Source organism: Asterias rubens, chromosome 6 (genome assembly GCF_902459465.1).
Source record: "Asterias rubens chromosome 6, eAstRub1.3, whole genome shotgun sequence".
NCBI lineage: Eukaryota > Metazoa > Echinodermata > Asteroidea > Forcipulatida > Asteriidae > Asterias > Asterias rubens.
The window spans coordinates 2,258,523-2,284,392 of NC_047067.1; the positions used below are offsets into that span (position 1 = coordinate 2,258,523).

A 25,870-nucleotide genomic window follows, 5' to 3' on the forward strand; every position below is an offset into this window, starting at 1 on the left:
GCAGAGTGAATCCCATTTGTACTTGGTTTTAAAACTGCCCGTATAATTCTCTAGAATTCATCATTCCTGTTGAGCTCCCTGAGCACGTGATCCCCCCTACCACAATGTGTTGCTTGATATGGGTTATACTATGCATGGAGCCTTCAGCCCCTAGACTACCAGCATTTCAAAAAAGTTTGCATTCGTCAGGGAAAATTCAGACGTGACTGTATAATAGAATTATAATGAGTATTTTTTTTTTAATGTAGCTTATACGAGTATTACTATCCATGGTGCCAGCTTGGCTGTTAGATTGCCCGTAGATTTTCGGGTCCAACCTAATCATTATGCAGTTCTTTTTTCCTTTGCACGCTCAAATCTACCACAAATTTGGCCCAGTTGTTATTATTTTGTTCCGTTTTTCTATCTTCTGCAAATAAGAATAACGTTGTATTTTCATCAAAGCTCGATAAATGTCATTATTTGTGTAAGACATTTAAAGGGACTGGGTAATGTTTACTCAATTTGTCAGCTTAGAAACTTACTTGGTAACGAGGATTGGAGAGCTGTTGTCAATAATTATAACACATTGTGAGAAACGGCTCCCTCTAAAAGTAATGACGTTTTGAAAAGGTAATTTCTCACTCAAACAAATAATAAAAGATTTCAGACCTGAAACATCTTAGGCATCAGCTAAAATCACTAAATTTGTGAAACAAGAGAGTTTTTTTTTCATTGTTCTGTTGCAACTTCGACGTCCAATTAAGTCAAGTTTGAGCCTTTAATTATAACATCCCAGCAGTTTTTGCGAGAACAATGTTTTGCAGTTACTCACCTTTATAATTATTTTGCTACATCACAACCGCGAGTTTTGCCGAAATGTTGCTTTATAAAAGTCCTGTATAGCCTTCACTGACAAAAACACAAACATTTCTCTTCATTATTATTATTTTTTTTTAAATGGCCATGGCTATTAAAAAAAAAATTAATGAAGAGTAATTTTTGTGTTTTTGTCAGTGATGGCTATACAGGACTTACAAAAAAAATGTTGTTTAAAAATTGATGCACCGTCAGCATTCAATAATTTATTTTTCAACTATTTAGCATTCACTGGTCAAATTCATTAGGTTGCACAGATCTTTCAATTTCGTAAGAGTATTGTTAGCAAGAGTTCCATTCTCTTATTATTAGCAAGAGTTCCAAGGCATTGTCAACCATTCTAAAAAAAAAAAAAACGTCCGCCATGCACAGTTTTCAAATCCTACTCACAAAACTCGTTAAATGTCAACCAGTGAATTGTTGTTTCATCATGTGCAACGGGGCAAAACATCAGGAAGAAGAGCAAGGGCGGCGTGGTTCATCTTGCCTGTCTTTGGTAACCAACAAGGAAAGCAGAACATTAACTTCTAGTCCACTCTTTACTGAGTTTGCACAATTAATTATTTAATTTAGTTCAATCCTGATTCAATTCAGTTTGGTGGTCCTTACTACCAGGGAGGAACACTAATTTGCAAACATGCAATACACAGTAAAATTGAACTACACACAATCATAAATAATTTTACTGAAAATAATTAAACACTAGGCTTATTAAACCCCAATGGAATCAATTAACCAACATGAAATGAGCAGTTTTTAATTAAATGATATTAGGATAGTTAAAGTCTTCTAGCTGTGAGCATTACAGGTGAACAAAAACGAGATTTGTTGTTACACATTTTACCATAGACATGGAACCGTAATAATAATCAGAAACAAAGGGTTGCTTCTTGACACGCGCGGCCGAGGATCTTTGATATTATTATCATCCCATGAGACGCTTCCAAGCCAGAGTTTGGTGAGTGAGTGGCTGGAAATTCTGCCCCCCCCCCCCATATGGCGGACCAATGGTACGAACTACTTCTGATAGCGCCTTCTTTTGAATCACCCTCCTTAAGTCCATATTTTCCTTCCCCCCCCACCCCATTATGGGGGGGGGGGGGGGGGGGGGGACATAGGCTGAGCACTCGCCTCGTGAGGGAGGGAGTCCATTGTTTACGTTGGCGTTTGAAGTCAGAGAGAGGGCGCCCTACAAACTTATGACAATTAGAATTCAAAATGGCGACTACCGTGGTGAGTAATGTAAAGAAAACTGTGGCTGTCATAACTGTCAATTATTTCTTTGTTTGTGTTAACATTTTGTAACACTGATACGTCTTATAATGACAATAACTGGAACCCAATAACTTCCCCTTAGTTGAATTGTAAATGGTACTCTGGTGATATAGCATTTACATTTATTTTAATTTACAATTTTCTGAAGTGAATTGAATTGAATCAGAATGTGTTTGGGGGTTGGGTTGTCCGTTGTGTGGTGAACGGCAAGGCAGGGGTGCGTTCCACTCGCGCAAACGTTGCCAACAGTTGCGCACGTTCGCCAACAATTTCAAGTGGAACGAGTTCTTCGCCGCCACCGTTGGCGAACGTTGGCAACTTTAGGCGAACATACTTCGCAGGTGTTGGCGAGTGATTTTTAAAATGGCGGACAAGCATACCGTATTATTTCTTTGTCACAAACATAATTACATTGTATTTTTGGTGGATGATTATGCAGATTTGGAATAACAAAGTTAATTAGTTGATGTAATGATGTCAAAAAGAGGACTATTGCAGCAAAAACGAAGTTTAAAAAAAACCTACGTATGGTGCGCGCCATCTTCATTTCAGGGCGCCGCCATATTGACATCGCGTATACGCACCAATCGTTCAAACGATAAAAAATGTCTGCGCGAACAGTTGCGAGTCGTTTGCGCGAGTGGAACGCACCCCTGGTTCTAGCATGGCCTGACGCTTAATTGCTTCACATTTTTTGAACTTGAAGGAGACTCTTACTAGTGACAGTCTTACTTTTAGGGAGCGTTCGTTTAGCTTCCCTGGGTCGACCCCGGTGTGTGGCGTTTTTTTTTCCAGGACGAACGTGGGTAACTATCTGCACATGTTTGTATTGTCCTGGAAAATAAACCCGCCACACACTGGGGTTGACCTGGGGAAGCTAAACGAACGCAACAATTGTCTTACAGTCTTGGTCCTGGACCTAACCTAAGCCTTACAAAAAGGGTGCTATGATTGGGCTATTAGGGCTTTAGTTTAGTAGGGCAAGTAAAATAAATAACTTTTTGAAAAGTTGGAGAGGGAGCTCCTTGTTTATAAGATAAATTATTTGATCATGATGACTCGGATTTTTGCATACTTTTCACATTTTTATTTGTTTTTCCTTTGTGCTCCAGGATGCATCAGTGAAGAGGAGGAGTCTGCCACCTCTTCGTGCCAGCGATGGAGGTACATAAACAACAATTTGCTCCATCCCAGTGTCTGAACCACAGGCGCTGTGATGAGCTGATTTTGCATCTGGCATGCTCAAATCGTTGGACCATTCTCTTATAACCCATGATCATCCCATGGCCATTTACGAAAGATTCAACCTCTTTATCAATAATATTGTTGTAGCTCTACAGTTAGTTGCGATAATTTGTAATTCTACATCCTCCGGATGGTCGCAGAACAGAGGGTTACGAGTTATTGTAAAAGCTATCCGATTGTGCCATTTTGACCATTTTTGCCAGACTAGTCACCAGATTTGCCAAATTTGTACTACTTCAAAAAATCATGATGTGCCCATTCTAAGAACAGGGATTTAATCTTCAATGTGTAATTAATAGTTCAAACAATTTTTGTGGAGTGACATAGCAGAAGAGGATGTGGAGGATTATGGCCATATGATCGCAACGAATTCCTTATCTGTTAGGGCTTTAAAGACACTGGACACTATTAGTAATTGTCAAAGACCAGTCTTCTCACTTGGTTTATCTCAACATAATAAAGCATAAAATAACAAACCTGTGCAAATTTGAGCTCAATCGGTCATCGAAGTTGCGAGATAATAATGAAAGAAAAAACACCCTTGTCACATGGAGTTGTGTGCTTTCAGATGCTTGATTTTAAGACCTCAAGTTCTAAATCTGAGTCTTGAAATCAAATTCTTTGAAAATCACGTCGTTTCTCACAATGTTTTATACTATCAACCTCTCAACCTCTCCCCATTACTCGTTACAGAGTAAGGTTTTATGCTAATAATATTTTGAGTTATTACCAATAGTGTACACTGCCTTTAATGCCTGAATCATGAGCCTTCAGAAAGAGAAGGAAAAAATAACAAATTAAAGAAAAACAAATTCCTGCTTTATACTCTAACCTATGTTATGAAGCTGTTTTGCTCATCTTCATTGACTTGAAAGAACCACCTCGTTAATATGTGTATTTCTTATTAAATACTTAACAATGATAGATTTGTCTGCAAGTCGAGCTCAGCGACCAAAGAAGAAAAAGAAAAAAACAGTTGAAGGTAAGACTACTCTTGAATTGAATTCTCAGGGCTCAAAATATTTACCAGACCGGAAGTTACTTTTACCCTAGACCAGAGTTGAAATCAGTTCAATAAGGATTAAGAGAAGATCTAGACTGTTGTCGGATGCATCAATTCCTACCTTCAGCTCCCTTAAAGCCATTGGACCCTTTCTTGAAATATTATTCCATGAAATGCTTTACTTTTCGGGAAAACATTAAAACGTGAAAACATTAAAACAATTATCAATTCTCGTTGTCGAGAATTTAAACACATGTCATGACACGGCGAAACGTGTGGAAACAAAGGTGGGTTTTCCCTGTTATTTTCTTCCGACTCCGATGACCCATTGAGCGTAAATTTTCACAGGTTTGTTATTTTTTATATCGGTTGTGATACACGAAGTATGCCAATCAGCATACTGATCGAAGCTTTCTACTATCATAATCTTCGAACTGTGTAAGTTTAATGTAAATCTGTGGACATTGTGTTTTTTGTTAGGAAAAAACACATTTTATGTATTTCGTAAAAACTACAGCACCTCAGTTAGTAAAATTTCAAGGAAAGCTTTCTACTATCATAATCTTCGAACTGTGTAAGTTTAATGTAAATCTGTGGACATTGTGTTTTTTGTTAGGAAAAAGTACATAGACCCTTTAAAATAACGTTTATCTTAAATGTTTTCTTTGTGTAGCCCCTTACCGATAGTGGGTTTCAGCTTTGTTTGGAGCAAACTTGTACTTTTTTTTTTTAAAGGACTTTCTCAGTCTAGTTGTAAAGACACTGCTCTAGAATTACAAAGGTCATGGGTGCGAATCCCAACCGAGTAATATGCCTGTAATATTTGTTCACAGAGTTCGGGAAAGTACCGAGTATACAGTGCTTTCACACTTCAATGTATATTGGTAAATCCAGATATACTGGTAAAAACAGAATTATTATTCTTTATCCCCGATGCAAATTTCCATCTATTTTCTTGATGTTATTATTGCCTTGTAGATGTTAGCGATTCACAACATTCGGCATCCAGCAAGCCACTGCCGTCCAACTCGGAAAACAAAGTGGAATCTCCTGCGATGGGAAGCAGAGAGAATCTCGTCCAGAATGGTACGAGTCCCGTCAAAAGACCGAAACGAAAGAAGAAAATTACGCATGGCTACGACTTTGAGAGCGGCGCTGATGGTAAGATCATAAAGTTTCAATTCTGATTATAGAAACAAGTGAAGTTCTTCCATTTGTGGCTGTTTATTCTTCTTCACAATTTATTTATTTCCACTATGATATATCAGAGCCATGTCACACGAGTCAATTAACAGGCAACCTGATCTTGGTATCTCAAGGGAGAAAAGCCATTCACCTGTAATTGTTCATATAGCTATGGGGAATAGTTTTCCAGAAGACGGTTTAAAAACCACACTGACGAGCAGAACAAACCGGCTGCTCTCAGACCCACTACTCACAAAGAAATGTTTACATGGAGCAAGTTCGAGTGCGCACATTTAGTCCACCAGTGGTCGACCACAAACTAGCAACGCACATGCGCAGTGACGAACTCGCCCGAACGACTCTTTTGCTAGTCTAGTCAACCTTCCACCTTTTCGCTAAAGTGTCACTGGTTCCCCTCTGCGCTCAACACATGTTAGAATGGAACATGCTGTTGGGACCAGTGAAGAAACCATGGACTTGAGGCTGGTTCCAAATGGTCAACCACAGTAGTCAACCAATAGTCGGCCAGCCTGGGTTTGAGTCAAAATGGTCAACCTTTAGTTAACCATTGTGCACACTCGAACTTGCTCATGGTGTCACCGCAAACCTTACTGAGTAGAATATAGACATCTTTGATAGCCACCAGCATTTACTCTTGACCCCAGATGCAGTAGATGGGAATATGTCGGCCAGTACACCAGCCATCAATCACCTTAAGATGTCTCCCGGCTCATCAAGGAGGAAAAAAGGTATCTTCGAATTTCAACTCAACGTCTTACTTTGGGTCAACACCTTTTTGAGGGTCTCTTGTAATATCGTGGTTTCATTAACGCAAAGATAAAATAATTGCATCCCAATGGAATGTTTATCATCAAGTAGTGTTGTAGCCATAGTGGGCAGTGAGCAAATTATACCGTGCCGGCTAGTACATATTTCAAAATATTGTCCACTGAGCATTGATCTGAGACACAGCTAGTGATAAGACGTATCAAATGTCACAGAGAAAGAGCACAGTCAAACTGCCATTCAACTGGATAAATGGTTTATTGACAATAGCCATCACAGCATAAAAACTGAATTGCAACTATGATACAATATTTTAAAAGGTTAAAAGGACATCATTTAGAGAACAACAATATGAACAATTTGGAAACCTGGCCCCACTTCAGCTACAATGGCTCAAAAAATAAACATTTTAAAGTTAAGTTATTAAAATAACTTTGTTGATCTGCTCGCCCTTGGTGGACTTCAACAACAAAACAGCAGAGAAACATAATTCTGTACACATTGTATTCATGGTTGGAATCTACCCGTTTGATGATGTTTGTGTTTCATTTTGTCCAGAAAACAGACAGTCTCGACTCCCACGTTCCGTCAGTGATGAGGTGCTGAGAGATAATGGGACATCAGCATCCGCAATGAAGAAGAAGATACGACGACCTCAATCCAAACACTATGCAGGTACAAAGAATAGTATTAAATGTGCATGTGGATTGGGTTTTCAGTCATTACCTGATTATGTGTGTTTTCCTCATTGCGGTTTTCCTCCCCACTTTTTAAACTGAACATTTCTTCTTTTTTCCTACTCATCTTTGTGGCGTGTCGTGGCTGAACGGTTAAGAGCACTGGACTCGAGCTCTGGTTTTTCTGACCAGCAGAGTGTGGGTTCGGTCATAACACTCGTGTCCTTTACCATAATTGATGAGACTTTGGATGGGACATTAATCTGTATTTCCCATGTACCAGGATTGGTAGTGCATGTAAATGAACCCAGAACACTTAAAAGAAAAGTCGCCAGACACACAAGGCCTGAAGGCCACTTCAAGGTGTGGGCTACAATTATTTTTGTCCAGAGCCGTTGCCACCTACTCCTAGGGCTGAAACAGGGTTACCCCTTGAACAGTCCATACGGATGTAGGCTTGGGTATCATCAGTCCGAAGCCTGGCCGGTAGAGCAAAAAGCACTACCTCTCCAATTTTATGTAGCAAGTGTCACGACCGGGATTCGAACCCACACTCTGCTGATCAAACAGCAGAGCTTGAATCCGGTGCTCTTAATCGCTCTGCCATGACACGCTTATCCTGAAAGAGTAGCTAGGGGTTGACCCCGGTGTTTCTGATTCACATACCAAGCAGCCTTGTTAACAGGTTTCCTCAGGTTTGCGAGCTTCAGTCAGTTAAAGTCACCTGGAAATGGTATTTTTTCAAAATAAAGCTTTTGTCACTAATATATGTGTTTTGATAAGTGGAATGTGAATAAACAGTTAACTAAGGTTTTAAACAATCAGTTCTTATGTTATTTACAAATTTAAGAGTAGACCTCGACCCGAGAGGGCGCTGTTCGTGACGTCAATCGAGGCAGACTTTGCCTGTAATGCGTAGAGTAAACACAATTGCAAAGTACATGTACGGACCAAGTCGTGAGTTTGTACGTTTAAAACAAACAAATTTTTGTTTTTTTCCGGCAATGCCGACCAGGTGTATTGCTGCTGAATGCAGAAAAACACTTTTTGAAATGTACCAACTCACGACTTGGACGTACATGTACTTTGCACGTGTGTTTACTATACGGATTGCAGGCAAAGTCTGCCTCGATTGACGTCACAAAAGGGGTAGGCGGAGTCAGCCCCCCAAACAACTTTATATATTTTTTAAACATATAAATCGTGACAAACAATTACTAAAAAAATTGTTTTATTGTTCGTAAGCATATACTTTGAAAGAGAAAAAAAATCTATTTCCAGGTGACTTTAAGATCACTTATGAGGCATCTTAGGTTTCATTACCAGAAATGTATAATAGATGTTAGTTTTGAATTGGGATCAAGAGTGTAATTTGTTTTTACTTTTACACCGATGTGTATAAAGCACTGTATACTCAGTACTTTCCCGATTTCTGTGAAAAAAAACCCAACATATATAAATAATAATTATAATCTTATAATATGAATGAATGAATGAATCTTGTTATCAGCAAATAGTGCTAGTTGATGTGTAAGAAGATAAATATAGAAATTAATTGTATTTCTTGTCTTTATCTTATTTCCGTCCATCTTAAGATGACAGTGCTGATGATGAGGATGATGGAGGTACATCTAAATCCCACGGTAGACCTCCTCCTCCAAATAAAGCTAAGAAAAAGAGAAAGGCGCGGTAAGATGCTAGTGCCTCCTTTATTCAAACTTTTATGTGCTCTTCATGGTTGCTTGAACTTTGTGGTTGTTAAAGGGTAGACAACATTGGTTTTTGTTGTATGGTTTTTAAAGGAACGTTACAGAATTGGTAAGAAACAAAAATCGTGAAGATCACAGATTTACATAAAACTTACATGGTCTAATGATGATGATAGAAGAAAACATCCCTTGAAATATTTCTGTCTGAAATTTCATATTTGATGAAAAAATAAATAATCTAAGTTCGCGTTTAGAGTTTATCGCTCAGTCAGCGTTTTATTCATTTTTGTTTTGGCATCGATGCAATGCAAAATTTGTAAACGTTTTTTCACTATTCTCTTGTGACCCAGGTGGCCGATCGATCTCAAATTTCTACAGGTTTGTCAGTTCATGTATATGGTGGATTACATAAAGTGCTTACACTGACAGCAACTATTTTGCTAGCAAAACCAATTCTGTAATGTTCCTTTAAGAGAGGTTTGTGGTTACACCATGCGGTTATTTCTTTTGAGTAGTGTTGGTTTTGAAAAGAACCTGTGGTTAACGACTCAATGTTTCGATCAGTATGCTGATCGGCATACTGATCAGCATACTGATCAAAATGTTGAGTCGTTAACCACTGGTTCTTTTCAAAACCAACACTACTAAAAAAAAGGGATATTTTGTTACAGTGGTTTTGACATGTCTTCTAGTGTGACTTTAATCTATAGACCGATTTGTATGTGTGTATTGGTTAGCCTGAATCTAGCTGTTTCAATAGTAACTTTCTTATTTTTATGCTGTCTTGTTATAAAGTTGCCTTAAATCTGTATAATATTTGCATTTCTTTTGCTTAAGTGCAGTGTGATGGTGTCATTGATGGCTTTGTGCATGTTAAGTTTGATTTGCTTTATTCACAATGTATTTTTGATGCACCCTGGTTTAGAGATGTGTTTTACATTTTTGTAATTTTGCGTCCAACGATGAAATTTGTTTGTTTTTGTTTTACACTCAGTTTTCTGTTTTTAGATTCATGGTTTTACTTTTCACTGATAAGGCGCTATATAAATACTGTTTATTATTATTGTAGGCCTATTTTTTAGCGGCATACATCTCAATACTTCATAATGTTATACTTCATGAAGTCCTCTTTGCAGTTTAGATTTTCTGACAGCTTTTTGATTTCTGTTTCCAGACCTCCCACCTCAGTAGATGAAAACTACCATGCGGATGGTGAAGGTATGTCTTTAATAATGACAGTTTTTGTTGTTGTAAAAATACCTATTTACAAAAAGCAGCACCTTACGATAACATCAAAAAGTATTACTAAAGTTAAATATCCAAACAATTTTGCATTTTCAAGTTTAGTATATATTCCAAATTTAAACCATAGTACTAATTATTATTATGAGATAACAATTGTTTTAAGTCAATGAAACTTTTGCTTTTTACTTAATGTTTCCAATGTAAAAAAAAAAAAAAAAAAAAATGTGGCCTAACCATTTTGGCTGTGATTGTAGAAAAGCAAAGTTGGTGGGTTCCAATTCCTAATGATTAATATGCTTGTGGGTTTTGTTCCCAGAACTCGTGGGAAGTATGGAGTATACAGTGCTTGCCACACATAGGTGTAAGGGTCAAAACTCTAATAATACCTTGAATTTCCTGTTTATTCTAGCCATGTCATTGGACTTTATGATAGCTGCTGAAGATGTTGTTGCTGCAGATAAACAAACAACAGAGGATCAACAACAACAACCTTCCCACACCACCATCCTACCGAGCCAACCCGTATCTCGCCTCTTCATGCAGAGAAAAAGTACGTAGATTTATAGTGCGGGTGTGTGGTAGACGGGGAAAAAAAAGTGTATAATAACACACCTCTTGCTTGTTCTGTATTCTGGTTGGCTGAAACACGGTCACTTGGAATAAACTATTATAGTCTAGTGATCACGAGTGCATGTTTTGTGGGAACTCATTCTCGAGCGGGCACTAGTCTTTGAAAATAGTGCCTAGTTACAGCGTCCTCTCTTGACTTGAACCGTGAACAACAATTGCAAAACTTCCTTTCTTTTCCAGATTTCTGTTCTTATTTCTCATTTAAGACCGAGCTGTGTGTGACCAGAAGAGGGGCCTATTTCCCTCGGCCTCGGGAAATAGGTCGTCTTCTGGTCACTCAATGTCCCTCAGGGGAATAGAAGTTCAATACTTACCTCATTGCCAGTCAATATGTGTATAAAAGTTAGCAGACAAGGAAAAAACAGCAGCATCTCAAATTGCACCATCACATAAACTAGTCTACTTCCCAAGTCACTTAATTCCTGTTGTCTTGATTACACTTTGCAGGTGGCTTTAAGAGTGAAGATAGGGGGAGACTAGCAAGGCAGAGAGAGAGGGATCTAAACAATCAACAGGTCCAGATTGAAACACAGACTACAACTACACAGGTTGCTCTGGTAAGCAGGGATTTGATTTCTCTGTTTTGACCCCCCCCCCCACAACCGTGAATTACACTTATTATTATTATTATTATTTATTCAGCCATTTCAACAATACATGACAATACAAAAATACTTTAAGATGGCCTTGGAGAAACAAAAGCAAAATAATTACTGTGGTCCATAGACCTGCCTCCCCACATCTTGGCAAGTGCGGAAATCTCTGCTTCCATAAACGCTGATTGTTTGCTTACAATAAGCAGAGCCATAAAATTGGGCCCTGATGCTTTCATCAAGATGTCATCAATTTTTGAGCCGTGTTCATACTGACGTTCAAATGCATGATAACTTTCATGTTTCAATGTACAAATGAATAGTTCAATCAACACATTATTTAGCCCATCCCACCCCCGTTATGTTTTGTTGCAGGCAACCCATCGAGCATCGTTGACCTTTGCCCTCTTCTGCCACGGTCTCCTCGCCGGCTTTGCTGTATGGCAGTGTGTCATGGTGTACATGCTGCAGAGACAGGTTCCATCGTCTTCTAAATCGGGCAAGATACAATTCTTGGAGCATTACAGTCGCGTCGCCCAGCCAGCGTCAGCTGCATACTACTTTCTTTTGACTGTATCGACGGTGTCTGTATTCGATAGGTAAGTAGGGATGGTGTTGTGGAGTTGGGTACAGCGGTGGATTCATAGGGTGCGGTAAAGAGTGTTGTAGCCACAGTGGGCAGTGCTGGGCGGGCCTACCTAGAACTAACACATGTCACCCAGCACTCTCAGCAAAATATTTTCCCCAGATTGCACTTCAGCAATGATGGCCTCATATCCAAACGTCAATAATTTTATAAGAGATGTTAAATTTGCATCGGGGATAAAGAATATTATTTTTGGTTTTTACCCATACACCGATGTGTGTTAGCACTGTATACTCAGTACTTTCCCGAGTCCTGTGAAAAAATATCACAGGCATGTTACTGTGATAAAAACTGCTGCCAAAACATAGGATTCGCACTGCCTCTAGCTACCGGGCAACCTAGGTAGTCTAGTTGGTAAGACACTGCTCTAGAATTGCAAGGGTCGTGGGTTCGAATCCCACCCGAGTAACATGCCTGTTTCACAGGACTCGAGAAAGTACCGAGTATACAGTGCTAACACATATCGGTGTATGGGTAAAAGTCAATAATTTTTGTTGAAGATCACTAGCTCTTTGTGGTCTTAATTGGGTTTTGAGCCCACCACTAAAATTTGTGTAGCTACAACACTGGCGGTCAGCAAATTTTGTTTGAATGGCTTCTGACTGGCACCCCTGAACAAAGATATTGACAAAATAGATAGGCGGGCAAACATTAGAGCTGCAATCCCGGCTAATGACAATAAACACACCCTCTCCCATGAGGTTTATCACGATTCAGAACCGCAATGCGTTATTGTTAGACAGATGGGGCCTTTGCTACGGCAGTGTATGTTGTCATGCATGATGTGCGCACGCATGGCCTGTATCTTTGTGTGGGGTTCAACAGCGCCCTCTCTTGATATTTTGCTGTTCGTGATGGTCCTTATTCCCCGCTGTAAACCCCAGCTGGAGCACAAACCGCATAATCAGAGCCAACATTAAATGGGGGCTGGTGTGGGGGCCCAACAAGGTAGGGCTGGGATTGTAGACAATTGGTAGAGCACCGGCGCTAACCTGCAGGCTAATCTGGAGGTCGCAGGTTAAAATCCATTCTCCTAAACTGTTCTGTTTACCCGAATTTGAACTAAAATTTACCCAGTTATTTTCCGTTGTAGTTTGTTACATAATAATATTGAGCAATCTTTTGATCAAGATGTAATCTGTTTTGTTTTTGTCTTTGAAGGTTTGACATTGGTCGTCCGGACAAACAGTTTTTTCGTGGACTTATAACATTTCAATCTGGTGCAATTTCCATTTTAAGTAAGTTTGTTTTTATTTGTTTGATCTGATTGTCTTGTTTACAATCTTGCCCATTTTTATTTCTTCTTTGTTGTATTTTGTTGTTGATTTTTGTTGTTGATATTATAATGCAAATGTTCATTATCAATGGTATTTGCGGAAAAAGGTTTTTAAGTAAGTGTGTTTTTATTTGTACAATCTCATGTCTTGCCTGTAGTTGGGAATTTATTTTCTTTATTTTCCATTGTATTTTATTATAGTTTTTGTTGTTGAATTTATGACCCAAATTGTTGATGATCATTGCGTCAATGGTGTTGATAAGAGCTGTTACATATGAAGTTAAAATCTTTAACAATTACCATTTTAAGTAAGTGTGTTTATATTTATACCATCTCATTGTCGGGCCTACAATCAGGCACATTGTTTTTTCCATTTCATATTTCGATGTTGATTTTTGTTGATGAACTTGTTACCCAAGTTTTTCATGATCAATGATATCTGTGTCAATGTGGTTGAATAGAATCATTGCGTATGAAGTCATAAACAGTGTCCTCAAAATTGATAATTCACCAGCCTGATGAACAATTTTATCAGCCATAGATTGTACATAAGACATGGTGTTTTGGCGGGTAATCTTATTCTGGTAAGCATAATGTTGTTGTGCTTTTAAAGGCAGTGGACACTTTTGGTAATTGTCAAAGACTAGCCATCACAGTTGGTGTATCTCAACATATGCATAAAATAACAAACCTGTAAAAATTTGAGCTCAATCGGTCATCAAAGTTGCGAGATAATAATGAAAGAAAAAAACACCCTTGTCACACGAAGTTGTGTGCGTTCAGACGGTCGATTTCGAGACCTCAAGTTCTAAATCTGAGATCTCAAAATCAAATACGTGGAAAATTACTTCTTTCTTGAAAACTATGGCATTTCAGAGGGAGCCGTTTCTCACAATGTTTTATACCATCAACCTCTCCCTATTACTCATCACCAAGAAAAGTTTTATGCTAATACTTATTTTGAGTATTTACCAATAGTGTCCACTGCCTTTAAGCAGTTGTATGTAATTGGGCCCTGTTATCAGAAGGCTGTCCTATTGCCTGATTTCTATCTGTCGCTTATATATCTTATAATTTTCTCATTCTTTTTCTCTCCCAACAGTTTACTTAATTTCACTCATCTTATCAGTAAGCATAGCGGCCATTGATGACAGAATAAGTCTATTCTTTAAGACAACTCCACCATACTGGTAAGTAATTTAACATTTACCGATGGAACCGTAAAGTGTTCTGAACACATTTAAGACCTAGAGAGCGTGTCAGTGCAAAAAGAACGTTCCTGTTGGTACATGCCTACAATCATTTATGGACTGTTATAGCCTCAGGAGTAGGTGGCAGTGTGTTTTTGTTGACAGTTGATTTGGGTAGACAGCGTTACTCAGTCAAGTGTAGCCCTCACCTTGAAGCTTGTTAGGTGATTTCTCATGACAAAATAAGAAAGAAAAACAAGAAAACAACAAAAACAAAAACTCAATATATACATGATAACCTACAAATAATTCACCTCTTTTTTTTCCCCCCAGTGGTGTTGTTTGTCCAGACAGTGGATCTTTATGGTAAGAGTAGATTTTTGTCTGTTATTCATTAATTTAATTTAATTTTCATTCATTTATTATTCTTCATCATGAAAAAACCCCATAATACTCCATATCCAAAGTTTTAAAAAACAAGACATCAATATAAACATGACTTCGTGTTGACAAACTTTTCTGTATTGGGGGGAGGGGGTCTTGCCTCCCCAAAGTAAAATACCTGATTAAGCCAGTGATGAACACACTTACTCAAATTAAAATGTGGTGTTGATTTTTATTGACAGGGACAGTGAGGAGGCCACGACACAACTCAATATCTGGATGATAGTCAACTTAATCCGTGCCATAGCCGCTTGTTTAGGATGGTTTGTTGTCTCGCTCACACCAACTACAGACTACACCTCAGGTAAAAATACATTCACCTCTCCGTATTGTCATTCCACTTTGCCTCCTTGTTGAATGGAAATATTCTCACACAGTCCTGCGAATGGGATGTAAAGTCGTTGGCCCTGTGTGTTGTGTAATGCCTGTAAAAGAACCCAGTGCACTTATGGAAAAGAGGAGGGGATCTTCCTGGTGTTTCCGGCACCATTATTACACCACAGCACCTGTAAACCATAACATGGTGCTCAAACTGAATGGGTCTCGCACTTCAAAATATAGCTCCACGTACCTTGCAGGACAAAACACCGAGCGCTTTGATATGCCCCTTATGGTGTGAGAAAACGCTATCAGAGATGCCAAGTCCAGAGGCCAGCTATGCGCGAGTTTTTTCAAAGCTCAACCCCCCCCCCCGCCTTTTGAAATCAAATCGACTAAAAATGATGTCCAAAATCCTCCGCTCACTTCTTCTGCCTGTTGTGTCTTCGCTAGTGGAGCGCATTTAACGAATTTGCTAAACGAATCGGGAAAAACTTGTGCGTAATACGCGTTTGTGCTCTGCCGAATTTTAGCTGAACCTCCTGGAAGAGCAAAAGCGTGCGCAATCTGCAAATTTGCGCTCTGTTTGTACAAAGTTTGTACAAAAAATAATGATGATTCTGATAAACTGCGTGCAATCTGAAGATTGTGCAAACATTGTAGATTGTGTTTTTTGTACACACGAGCGCGATTTGGCAATGCATGTGGTTAATTTTTATTTTTTTCCTGGTCTGGCCCCAATGCGTGAGAAAATGGTTGCTGTGCGTGTGAGCGTGAGACAGAGCCCAAATGCGTGAGTCTCACGCCTAATGCGTGAGACTTGGTAGGTCTGCGCTATGTACGAACCTAGTATAATTATATCATCACCACTCATAAGTATTCATTTATTGTGTATACTATTCTGTGGAGTAGTAATACAAATAACTAGTTTTATTGTTGCGCCTTTCCTGTGGGCGTCACAAAGCGCTTATCATCATTTATTTTGAAGGTTTTGAATGAAGGGACTAGTTATTTTAACACATTGTAAGCATTTAGCAGCTACTACACTGCACCAGGCGAACCCTTTCTCTTTATGTAACTGGGTTCTCTTTACTTGCACTATACTACACACGTGACCAACAATGCTTGACGTCACATCCGAAGGTGCACTTTTTACACCGGAAGGGCTTCTCAAAAGTGCCCCAACATCATTACCCCCCGAGTCACTGGGCCATTCAATTAATACCTTAGACCATCTCAGCTCCCTGGGGAGTATAATGCCTATGCTACAAATATGCACTACTATAAAAGCTCAATCAATCACAAGAACCATCTCTGTCCTCACAGACACCCATTTAACCCTGGGTGGAGAGAAGCAATTATAGTTAAGTGTCTTGCTCAGGGACACAAGTGTCACGATTCAATTTGTAATTTATAGCTTAATTACACTAAAAAGTGAAGGTTGTTTCTGCGACCTTTGGACCCGCTCTCTTTTCCATTTAAGCTTTGTTCAAAATAATACATATATTATTTTGTGTGTGTAATTGTGGATATCCCTACAGGGAGCATAGGGAGCATGGCTCTGGCCATGCTTCAAACACTGTTTACTTGGGAAGGATAATGTCCTTTGGTTATCTGTGGGTGTTGGTTTGTGTTTACATTATCTTTTTATCACAGTAATATTACAGTTTTAATGAAAGGGTATAGTTACATCTTGTATTGTAAAGTTGTTTGTTTGTAGCCAGATTTGTGTTTACACTTTTCCCATCACATCACTTTAATTTTCATATGGATGTTCCCAACAACCGTGAAACTGTTATTTTTCGTGATTTGTTAGATACTTCCAACCTTCAACAACATGTTACTTCGTCTACTCATATCGCTGGACATACATTGGATTTACTGATTTCTAATGTCACTGATGATTTAATTTCTTCGGTTTCAACTCATCATGATCTTCCTTCTGACCATGCTGCAGTGAAGTGTCTGATTAATATTGCTCGCCCTCCAGCATCAACTAAGACATTACTTACTCGCAAACTTCGTTCAATTGATATGCCTTCTTTTAAATCTGATATTTGTAACTCTTCTTTGATGACGGATCCTGCCATCGATTTAGATGAACTTGTTTGGCAATACGATTCTGTTCTTAAGGATATTCTAGATAATCATGCTCCTGAAGTTCTAAAAACTGTAATACTACGCCCTCATGCCCCATGGTATAGCGATACTTTACGTGCAGCCAAGCAAGTGAAACGTCGTCGTGAGCAAAAGTGGATAAAATCTGGCCTTGCTGTACATCATGAGTTGTATAAAGAACAGTGTATTATATACAGAGACATTGTAAACAATAGTAAATCTAATTATCATCGCCATCAAATATCCGAGTGCAACCAACGAAGTCTGTTCCGTGTTATTGACAAGCTTTCTTCTCCGAAGTGTTTGAAAAAGCTTCCAAGCTTTGATAATCCTGTTGATCTTGCCAACAATTTCGCTAGTTTCTTCGAAGACAAAATTAAGAAACTGTATGGCAGATTTGATAATAATCATCCTTCACCCATCTCCGTTGACATTTATGATCATTGTACTTCGTCATTTGCCACTTTTCGTGTAGTCACTTCTGATGAAGTGATGAAGATGATCAAATCTTGTTCGATTACCTCCTGCAAGCCATTATCTGTTTTTAAGGAGTGTTATTCTGAATTGCTGCCAGTCTTCACAGAGATTATTAATAGATCTTTGTCTTTTGGTCATTTCCCTGATCATTTTAAGGAGACTTGCATCCTGCCACTTCTGAAAAAGCAACATTTGGACCCAGAGTGTTTGTCAAATTATCGTCGTATCTCTAACTTGAGATTCATCTCCAAATTGATTGAGCGTGCTGTTGTTAGTCAACTTCATGACTATCTCCATGAAAATAACCTCCATGCTAAAATGCAGTCTGCTTATCGTCCTTTCCACAGTACTGAGACTGCTCTTGTTCGTGTGCAGGACGAAATCTTACGTGCACTGGACAACCATAAGGAAGCAATCCTCGTGCTGTTAGATTTGTTTCGCAAAAAAGATTTCGCCGCCAACAATACAAATTGCCCAGTCTGTCATTGAACCATCTGAATTTGCCCGTAACCTCGGTGTTATTATGGATTCATCATTGTGCATGAGTAGACATTGTGATAATGTTTGCAAAGGAGCTCTCATGGCTATTAGGAAAATATCACAAATTCGCCGCTACCTGGATGAAGCAACTACTCTTCGTCTTGTTCATGCCTTCGTCACTACTAGACTTGATTCCTGCAATTCACTTCTGTATGGACTCCCCGATAAAGATCTTGCTAAAATTCAACGTGTACAGAACACTGCTGCTCGCCTCGTTTCTTGTCTGCCTCGTTCTCACCATATTACACCTGTACTAATGCAATTGCATTGGCTCCCAGTTAAGTTTTGAACAGTTTACAAAATTCTTCTGTTAACTTTCAAGGCTCAAACAAGTCAATCTCCTGCTTATTTATCAGAACTTGTTCATCATTATTCCCCTACTCGGACTTTACGATCATCTCAACAGTCATTGCTTTCTGCTACTAGAGCTTCTTCCATTTTTTATGGCCAGATATCTTTTTCTTACGCCGCACCGTTTCTTTGGAATAGTCTTCCTGTGCATATTCGCCAAGCTAATACTTTACAATGTTTTAAGTCCTTGTTGAAAACTCATTTGTTTAAAGCTTCTTTTTTATAATTTGCCTATTTGTATCTTGTATCTTTCTCTAATTGTTTATTTTATTGTTTCTTTAATGCGCTTAGAGGCTTTTGCATTAGGCGCTTTACAAATGTCTTATTATTATTATTATTATTATTATTATTATTATTAATGATTAGGTGGTGCTATTTGTATAGTGTTCTATTGATTGGATTGAGGTGCGGGAGATCATGTTATATTTTATATGTCCTTGTGTGGATTTTGCTGTAAGATTTCAGTGAATGCTTGTCCTTTTTAATTAGAAGGTCAGCCTTTTTGCAGTGCTTCCCTAAAAATATATTCATAAATACCTCGGACAGTTTCGCTATTCCTATTGGTGGAGAGCGCGTCACGTGGGGGTGTTTAAACCGTTGATAATGACCAGTGTTTATAACGGATTGTGAGCGGAGACTCCGCGCTAGTCTTGATGCAAGACGTTTCTTGTTACGGGCGATGCAGGCGCTGTCGGTGAGTTGGTCGCGCTGTGTGTGGAAGGAAAACCAGTGAATATGCACCAAGACTATACGCGCATGTGCACGAACGAAACCGGAAGACACACGCATTCGGACGTCGTACATGTGCATGTAACATGAACATACCATAGAGGTGGAAACATACAGAGCTCAAGCACTCGGAAACGGATAGGTTTTACAGAGTTTCTTACTTAATTAGGCCTTTTAACCAAAAAGGTATTTATGAATTGGAATCAAAGTGTGTTGCATCGGTTTTCAAGTAGTGGTTTAAACCCGCCGAGGCCTGGTTCTTGATAATTTACCTCGACTTCGTCTCGGTTAAATTATCAAGAACCAGGCCTCGTTGGGATTAAACCACTAGTCGAAAACCTCTTCACCACACATTGATTCCCTTATTTATACCTTTGTGACCGAGAAATATATTTCTGAGATGCTTTGTTTCACCGTTGCAACTGTTTGTCTTTTTGTTTTCTAGACCATCTTCATGATGCAGAGGAGCCTCTTTGGGATGAAACAATAGACATAGAGCTCAACAACATTCACAGTGCTTGATGGATGGACCACACCCACCATTCACAGTGCTTGATGGACAGACCACACCCATCATTCACAGTGCTTGATGGACAGACCACACCCACTCCTCACAGTGCTTGATGGACGGACCACACCCACCATTCACAGTGCTTGAAGGATGGACCACATCCATCATTCACAGTGCTTGATGGATGGACCACATCCATCATTCACAGTGCTTGATGGACAGACCACACCCACTCCTCACAGTGCTTGATGGACGGACCACACCCACCATTCACAGTGCTTGAAGGATGGACCACATCCATCATTCACAGTGCTTGATGGACAGACCACACCCATCATTCACAGTGCTTGATGGACAGACCACACCCACTCCTCACAGTGCTTGATGGACGGACCACACCCACCATTCACAGTGCTTGAAGGATGGACCACACCCACCATTCACAGTGCTTGATGGACAGACCACATCCATCATTCACAGTGCTTGATGGACAGACCACACCCATCATTCACAGTGCTTGATGGACAGACCACACCCACTCCTCACAGTGCTTGATGGACGGACCACACCCACCATTCACAGTGCTTGAAGGATGGACCACACCCACCATTCACAGTGCTTGAAGGATGGACCACACCCACCATTCACAGTGCTTGAAGGACGGACCACATCCATCATTCACAGTGCTTGATGGACAGACCACACCCACTCCTCACAGTGCTTGATGGACGGACCACACCCACCATTCACAGTGCTTGAAGGATGGACCACACCCACCATTCACAGTGCTTGAAGGATGGACCACACCCACCATTCACAGTGCTTGAAGGATGGACCACACCCATCATTCACAGTGCTTGAAGGATGGACCACACCCACCATTCACAGTGCTTGAAGGACGGACCACATCCATCATTCACAGTGATTGAAGGATGGACTACACCCACCATTCACAGTGCTTGATGGACGGACCACACCCACCATTCACAGTGCTTGAAGGACGGACCACATCCATCATTCACAGTGCTTGATGGATGGACCACATCCATCATTCACAGTGCTTGATGGACAGACCACACCCACAATTCACAGTGCTTGATGGACAGACCACACCGACCATTCACAGTGCTTGATGGACAGACCACACCCACCATTCACAGTGCTTGAAGGATGGACCACACCCACAATTCACAGTGCTTGATGGACAGACCACGCCCATAATCCATATATGCATTAGTCAAGAGCTCAACAACAATCACAGTGCCTGATGATCCGACCACACCCATAATATGTATTTATTAGTCATCATTCAGCTCAGCAACATTCACAGGTATTGAATTCACACCCATCAATGCAACTTCATTAGTCAAGAGCTCAACAACATTTACAGTAATTGATTGACAGACTACACCCATCAATGCTTATTCATCAGTCAAGGGCTCCACATCATCCACTCTGATTGGTTGACAGACGGCACCCATTAGTGCATAGAGCTCAACAACAACCACTGGGCATGAAGGACAGACCACACCTACCATGCATATTCATCAGTCAGGGGCTCCACCCATCCACTTAAGTTAATGGACAGACAATTCATAATCATTAGTCTAGACCATAATAAGCATCCACTGCAACGATGGAAAGACCAGTCCCACAATGCTGCATATTTATCAGCCAGGGGCTCCATGTCACACTCTAATTGATGTACAGACCACGCCCACAAAGTATTTTCATTAGTATAGAGCTCAACAAAAACTACTGGGAGTGATGGACAGACCACACCCCTCATGCATATTCATTCAAATTATGGTATCTTCATTGCAAGATAAAGGTGTCAAGGCACCGACTGTAAAGAAAAGTGCCATCTAGTGAAATAGTTTTAGCAAAACAGTTAATTCCCACCTTGGTAACTGAGTTTTCAGTTATATATAAACTCAAGTAATTCTAAACAAATTTACGGTAATGTCATATTATCGTTTGTTACAATTTGTTCCTTGATATGACACCCAAGTGAATTTTTATGTGTAAATATTTGTAAGTAGTTTTCATATAAGGATTGTAATGTTAACTTATTTGTACTAAATCTGTTTGTTTTTCTATATATGCAAGAATACATGAGTTTTTGTTGTTAACAATGTAGTCTAACAGTACTGTTGGTTTTGCAACAATAAAAAAGTATTTAGAATGAACACTTATGTTTGTCCATTCTGTCTGAAAAACCAAATTTCCAAAATTATTGGACAAACTTGTGTGCTTTCAGATATATCTGAAAGCACACATAGGGCTATAGGCCTGAAGTCTTTAAATATTAATTGAGTGAGAAACTATCTGTTTTTTCTTCTCAAAGACTACATTACTTCAGGGAGAGCCGTTTCTCACAATGTTTTATACTATCAACAGCTCTCCAGTGCTCGTTACTAAGTAAGTTTTTTTGCAAACAATTATTTTGAGTAAATTACCAATAGTGTCCAGTGCTTTTAAAGCCCTGCACTAAGAAATTTTCCAATAGACTTTATGTACAAAAATGTCCTTGTGGACCACCCCGTCTTCAGAAACTCCCTAAAGATGTAGTTTTTTTGTATTTCCCCGTTTCATTGTGTCCTTGGTTTCCATAAGGTATCATAAATAAGCACAAATCTCTTCACTATGTAGACTTCGTTTGTTCCCAGACCCACACTTCGTTTGTAGTGTTATGAAACACAAACACACATTATAATGTTTACATCCCTTCACTTGTGGAGATATCTTCTTTTTTTTTCGTAGAATTTGTACACAAAATAATCCCTGGTTTTTGGAATTCCCCTATGGAGACCCGGTTTGTGTTCCATTTCTGTTTTGTTCTCGGCACCCCCAGATGTCACGCACTTGATATCTGGGGGTGCCGCGTGCCCCTTGATAAAAGGCTACACAAGGTAGTGGTATGAAACCGCCACATGTGTCTTTGCATCCCAACGATTAGGTCTACAGTGTTCTTTCCTTTGTCCCTGTAGTTTCGAACCTTCCATAAACATTCCTCGTGCAGCACCCCTTGGAATTCCCCTATATAGACACTTTTCGGTTTTGTTGTCGGTTTCAAGGTATTTAATAAGAAGTCAATGCTTAGATAAGCCACCTCCCAGTGTTCCTTTTCCAACATGACACAACACAGCATCAGAGTCCAGCTTTCTCCAGAAGACGATCAGAGCATGGAGGAATATCAGAGCAACGTTGAGACCAACGGTTCTTTTCAGAACCACCCAACTCATTTAGAGATAGTCATTACATGGTGTTACCGCAAATTAATTTCCATATCGTAGTTCCACGGTTCCACTGTGCAAAGTTTCAAATCCTACTAATGACAAAACAATGTGCGTTACACCATGGAGGTAGAATTCTCCATGGTTACACTGGGCGGTATTACTTAAGGCACCATGGCATACCCCTTAACTATTAACCATCCAATTAATAATTAATTTGGGTTTTCCCCCACCACCGTCAAACAAGCGTAAACATTACACCATGGCGTCATACATGACTAGCATCACATCAGCGTGTAACTATTAATTGCTCACTTTGACATTTGCGTGTGAAGGAAGAGTCCATAAAATCGACAATTGAACAACAACGAAACGAACACTCACGCACGGCATAATTTGTGATAGATGTCCCAGGCCGTTGGAAATTCAGTGGAAGTCACTCATCTCCATACATGAAGACGTCGTCCCGGGAATAAGTCTTTTGAAAACAAGATTGTCTTGTTTAATATTAAGGAGCAGACAAATTTTTCGAATTATATTGAGAAACAATGGCGCGATATTATAAGGCTTGTCTGATGGTGCATAAAGCTGTTGTGTTATTGATGGTGTGCAAGTTGAACACCGTATTGGCTGATGGATCAGGTAAGATTTTTTTCCTTTTTCAAACATTCACGGTTTAACGGCAAATTAGTAGTTGTTATAGAATGGTATTTGTTGTGCAGTCATGATGACTTTGGGATTGAAGGAACTCGATGATCCGAATAAAATAAATGAATAAATAAATAAATATCTGCGTTTTGTTTTTTACGGAGGTATGGAATGGATAAAAAAAACTAAATTTTCTTGTGAAGCCTATTCCTTCACTAGAAAATTGAATTAAATTACTGTTGAATCATTCAGAAATTGGCCCTGTCCGAATGCCGGTAGCCCACCTTGTTGGGCTGTTTAAAGGAGTTATAACAATTAACAATGATGGCTATAAATTGCCGGTTGTGGGTGTGACCCGTTGGTGCTTGATATGTGGCATGTTGTATCCCCTCCTATTATGTCTTCATTGTGTTCTGGGAGTCTCAGGAATTCTTAAGGCCTCGATGATTTTAGAGTAGGGGTAAATCTGTACAAGAGAAAAAGAGTGTAATCAGGCATGGTGTTTATATTTATTTTATTTATTTATTTATTTTAAATTATGTTGATTGGGCACCCTTTACCACATATTATTTCGGACAGGTTATAGAAGTGGCTTGGTGGTTTCGTTAATTTTAGCACATAGCCGATTATATAGCCAATAGCAATATTGAAAACCATGGGCCTCTATTTCAGATACGGCTACCAGAACAGAACGGTCCTACTACTTGGGGTCAGCACGACCCCATTTCCCTGACGTTGACTTGGCCCCAGTCTTGGTCAAAGTGTTTTAAAGATTTATTATTATGACTGTTAACTCAGAAATAAGGATGCCAGGTTCAAAAAGTGATCTGACTCGACAAGGAATTGTACAATATGATATTTTGATCACGAGTTCAAACATTGAATTTAAAACTTATAACAACATTATTTGTTTATATTATTTTGTGTGAATTTGGCTATCGACATTTTTATCCTTAGATGACATTTTTGATGTTGGACATTTTGTAGACATGTTGTACTTATGGCATAGGCCTTATGTGTGCTAATCATTAAGCTCCAACTAATAAGCTTTTAATCAACTAAAAAGTTAATTGGCACGTAGCATTAATTTGACATCCGTCAAATCTGACATTAAGCTTCTAGACATTGTATTTACTGATAGCAGAATATTGACCTCGCTGTACAGCATAGCTATTACAGTTTTTAGTACGGGACCTTCCGTTACAATTCCCCTTTTAAAGAAATCTATTTCGAAACTAAAACCAAGTATTGACAGTTTTAGATTCACTAGTGTTAAACCATAGTGACTGTTTGTCACACTGGAACTGTTTATATGTTGGTATAGTGCGAAACAAAAACATATGTTTTCAGCCTACTACCCAAAGCTTGTTTCAAAACCTTCAGTTATAAAAGCTTTCATTTCTCCATCCTCTGAGCCTGTTTCAAAGAAGAATTGTTTGGTGTTGTAAAGTCGTTATAACATTCATAAGAGATTGCCTTTTTTTTATAGGTTCATTAAAAGGAAGTTGGTTATAAAATAAATATTACCCCACCCATCTGAAGAGGGCACGTGATAAGTTATCTTTGGCACATTATAAAATATAATACACTAACTTCAGCTTGCGGTATCGATTCGTATTAATATAAACAAAACAAAAGAGGTCAGTTTGTTTTGCTACATTGTCTCTACTCCTTGTTTTGTAGGCTTTGTGCTTAAATCCAACTGGTTCCATTTACTTTAAAGGCACTGGACACCTTTGGTAATTGTCAAAGACCAGTGTTCTCACTTGTTGTATCCCAACATGCACACAATCTCCAGTCTGTGAAAATTTGGACTTAATTGGTCATCGAAGTCACACAAGCTCTCATTGGTCATCGAAGTTGCACAAATTTGTGTGATTTCGGGCTTAATAAAAGGCTTCAGGCCTGAAGTCATTTTTAATTTGAGTGAGAAATTAACTCTTTCTCAAATGGTCATCGAATTTGCAAGAAAATAAAAAATGAAAGAAAAACACCATTGTTGCATGAATTTATGTGCTTTCTGAGATGCATAACAGAAGGCTTCAGCGAAGTTTCATATTATTTGAGTGAGAAATTACCTCTTTCTCAAAAACTACATTACTTCAGATAGAGCTTTTTCTCACAGTGTTTTATATTATCATCAGCTTTCCATTGCTCATGTATAAGTTTACTAACAATAA

At 39.1% G+C, this 25,870-nt stretch overlaps 1 protein-coding gene across 1 annotated transcript; it reads left to right on the forward strand.

The window, feature by feature from the left end:
• Positions 1-2,076: 2,076 nt before the first annotated feature.
• Positions 2,077-21,995, forward strand: LOC117291270 (transmembrane protein 237-like). The gene is made up of 16 exons (XM_033772902.1): positions 2,077-2,091; positions 3,246-3,297; positions 4,304-4,360; positions 5,360-5,542; positions 6,232-6,315; positions 6,911-7,027; positions 8,625-8,718; positions 9,913-9,956; positions 10,393-10,533; positions 11,061-11,170; positions 11,582-11,805; positions 13,014-13,090; positions 14,231-14,318; positions 14,652-14,684; positions 14,945-15,066; positions 19,741-21,995. The coding sequence occupies exons 1-16, from the start codon at positions 2,077-2,079 to the stop codon at positions 19,815-19,817; spliced, it is 1,518 nt and encodes a 505-aa protein (XP_033628793.1). The 3' UTR covers positions 19,818-21,995.
• The last annotated feature ends 3,875 nt before the right edge of the window (positions 21,996-25,870 follow it).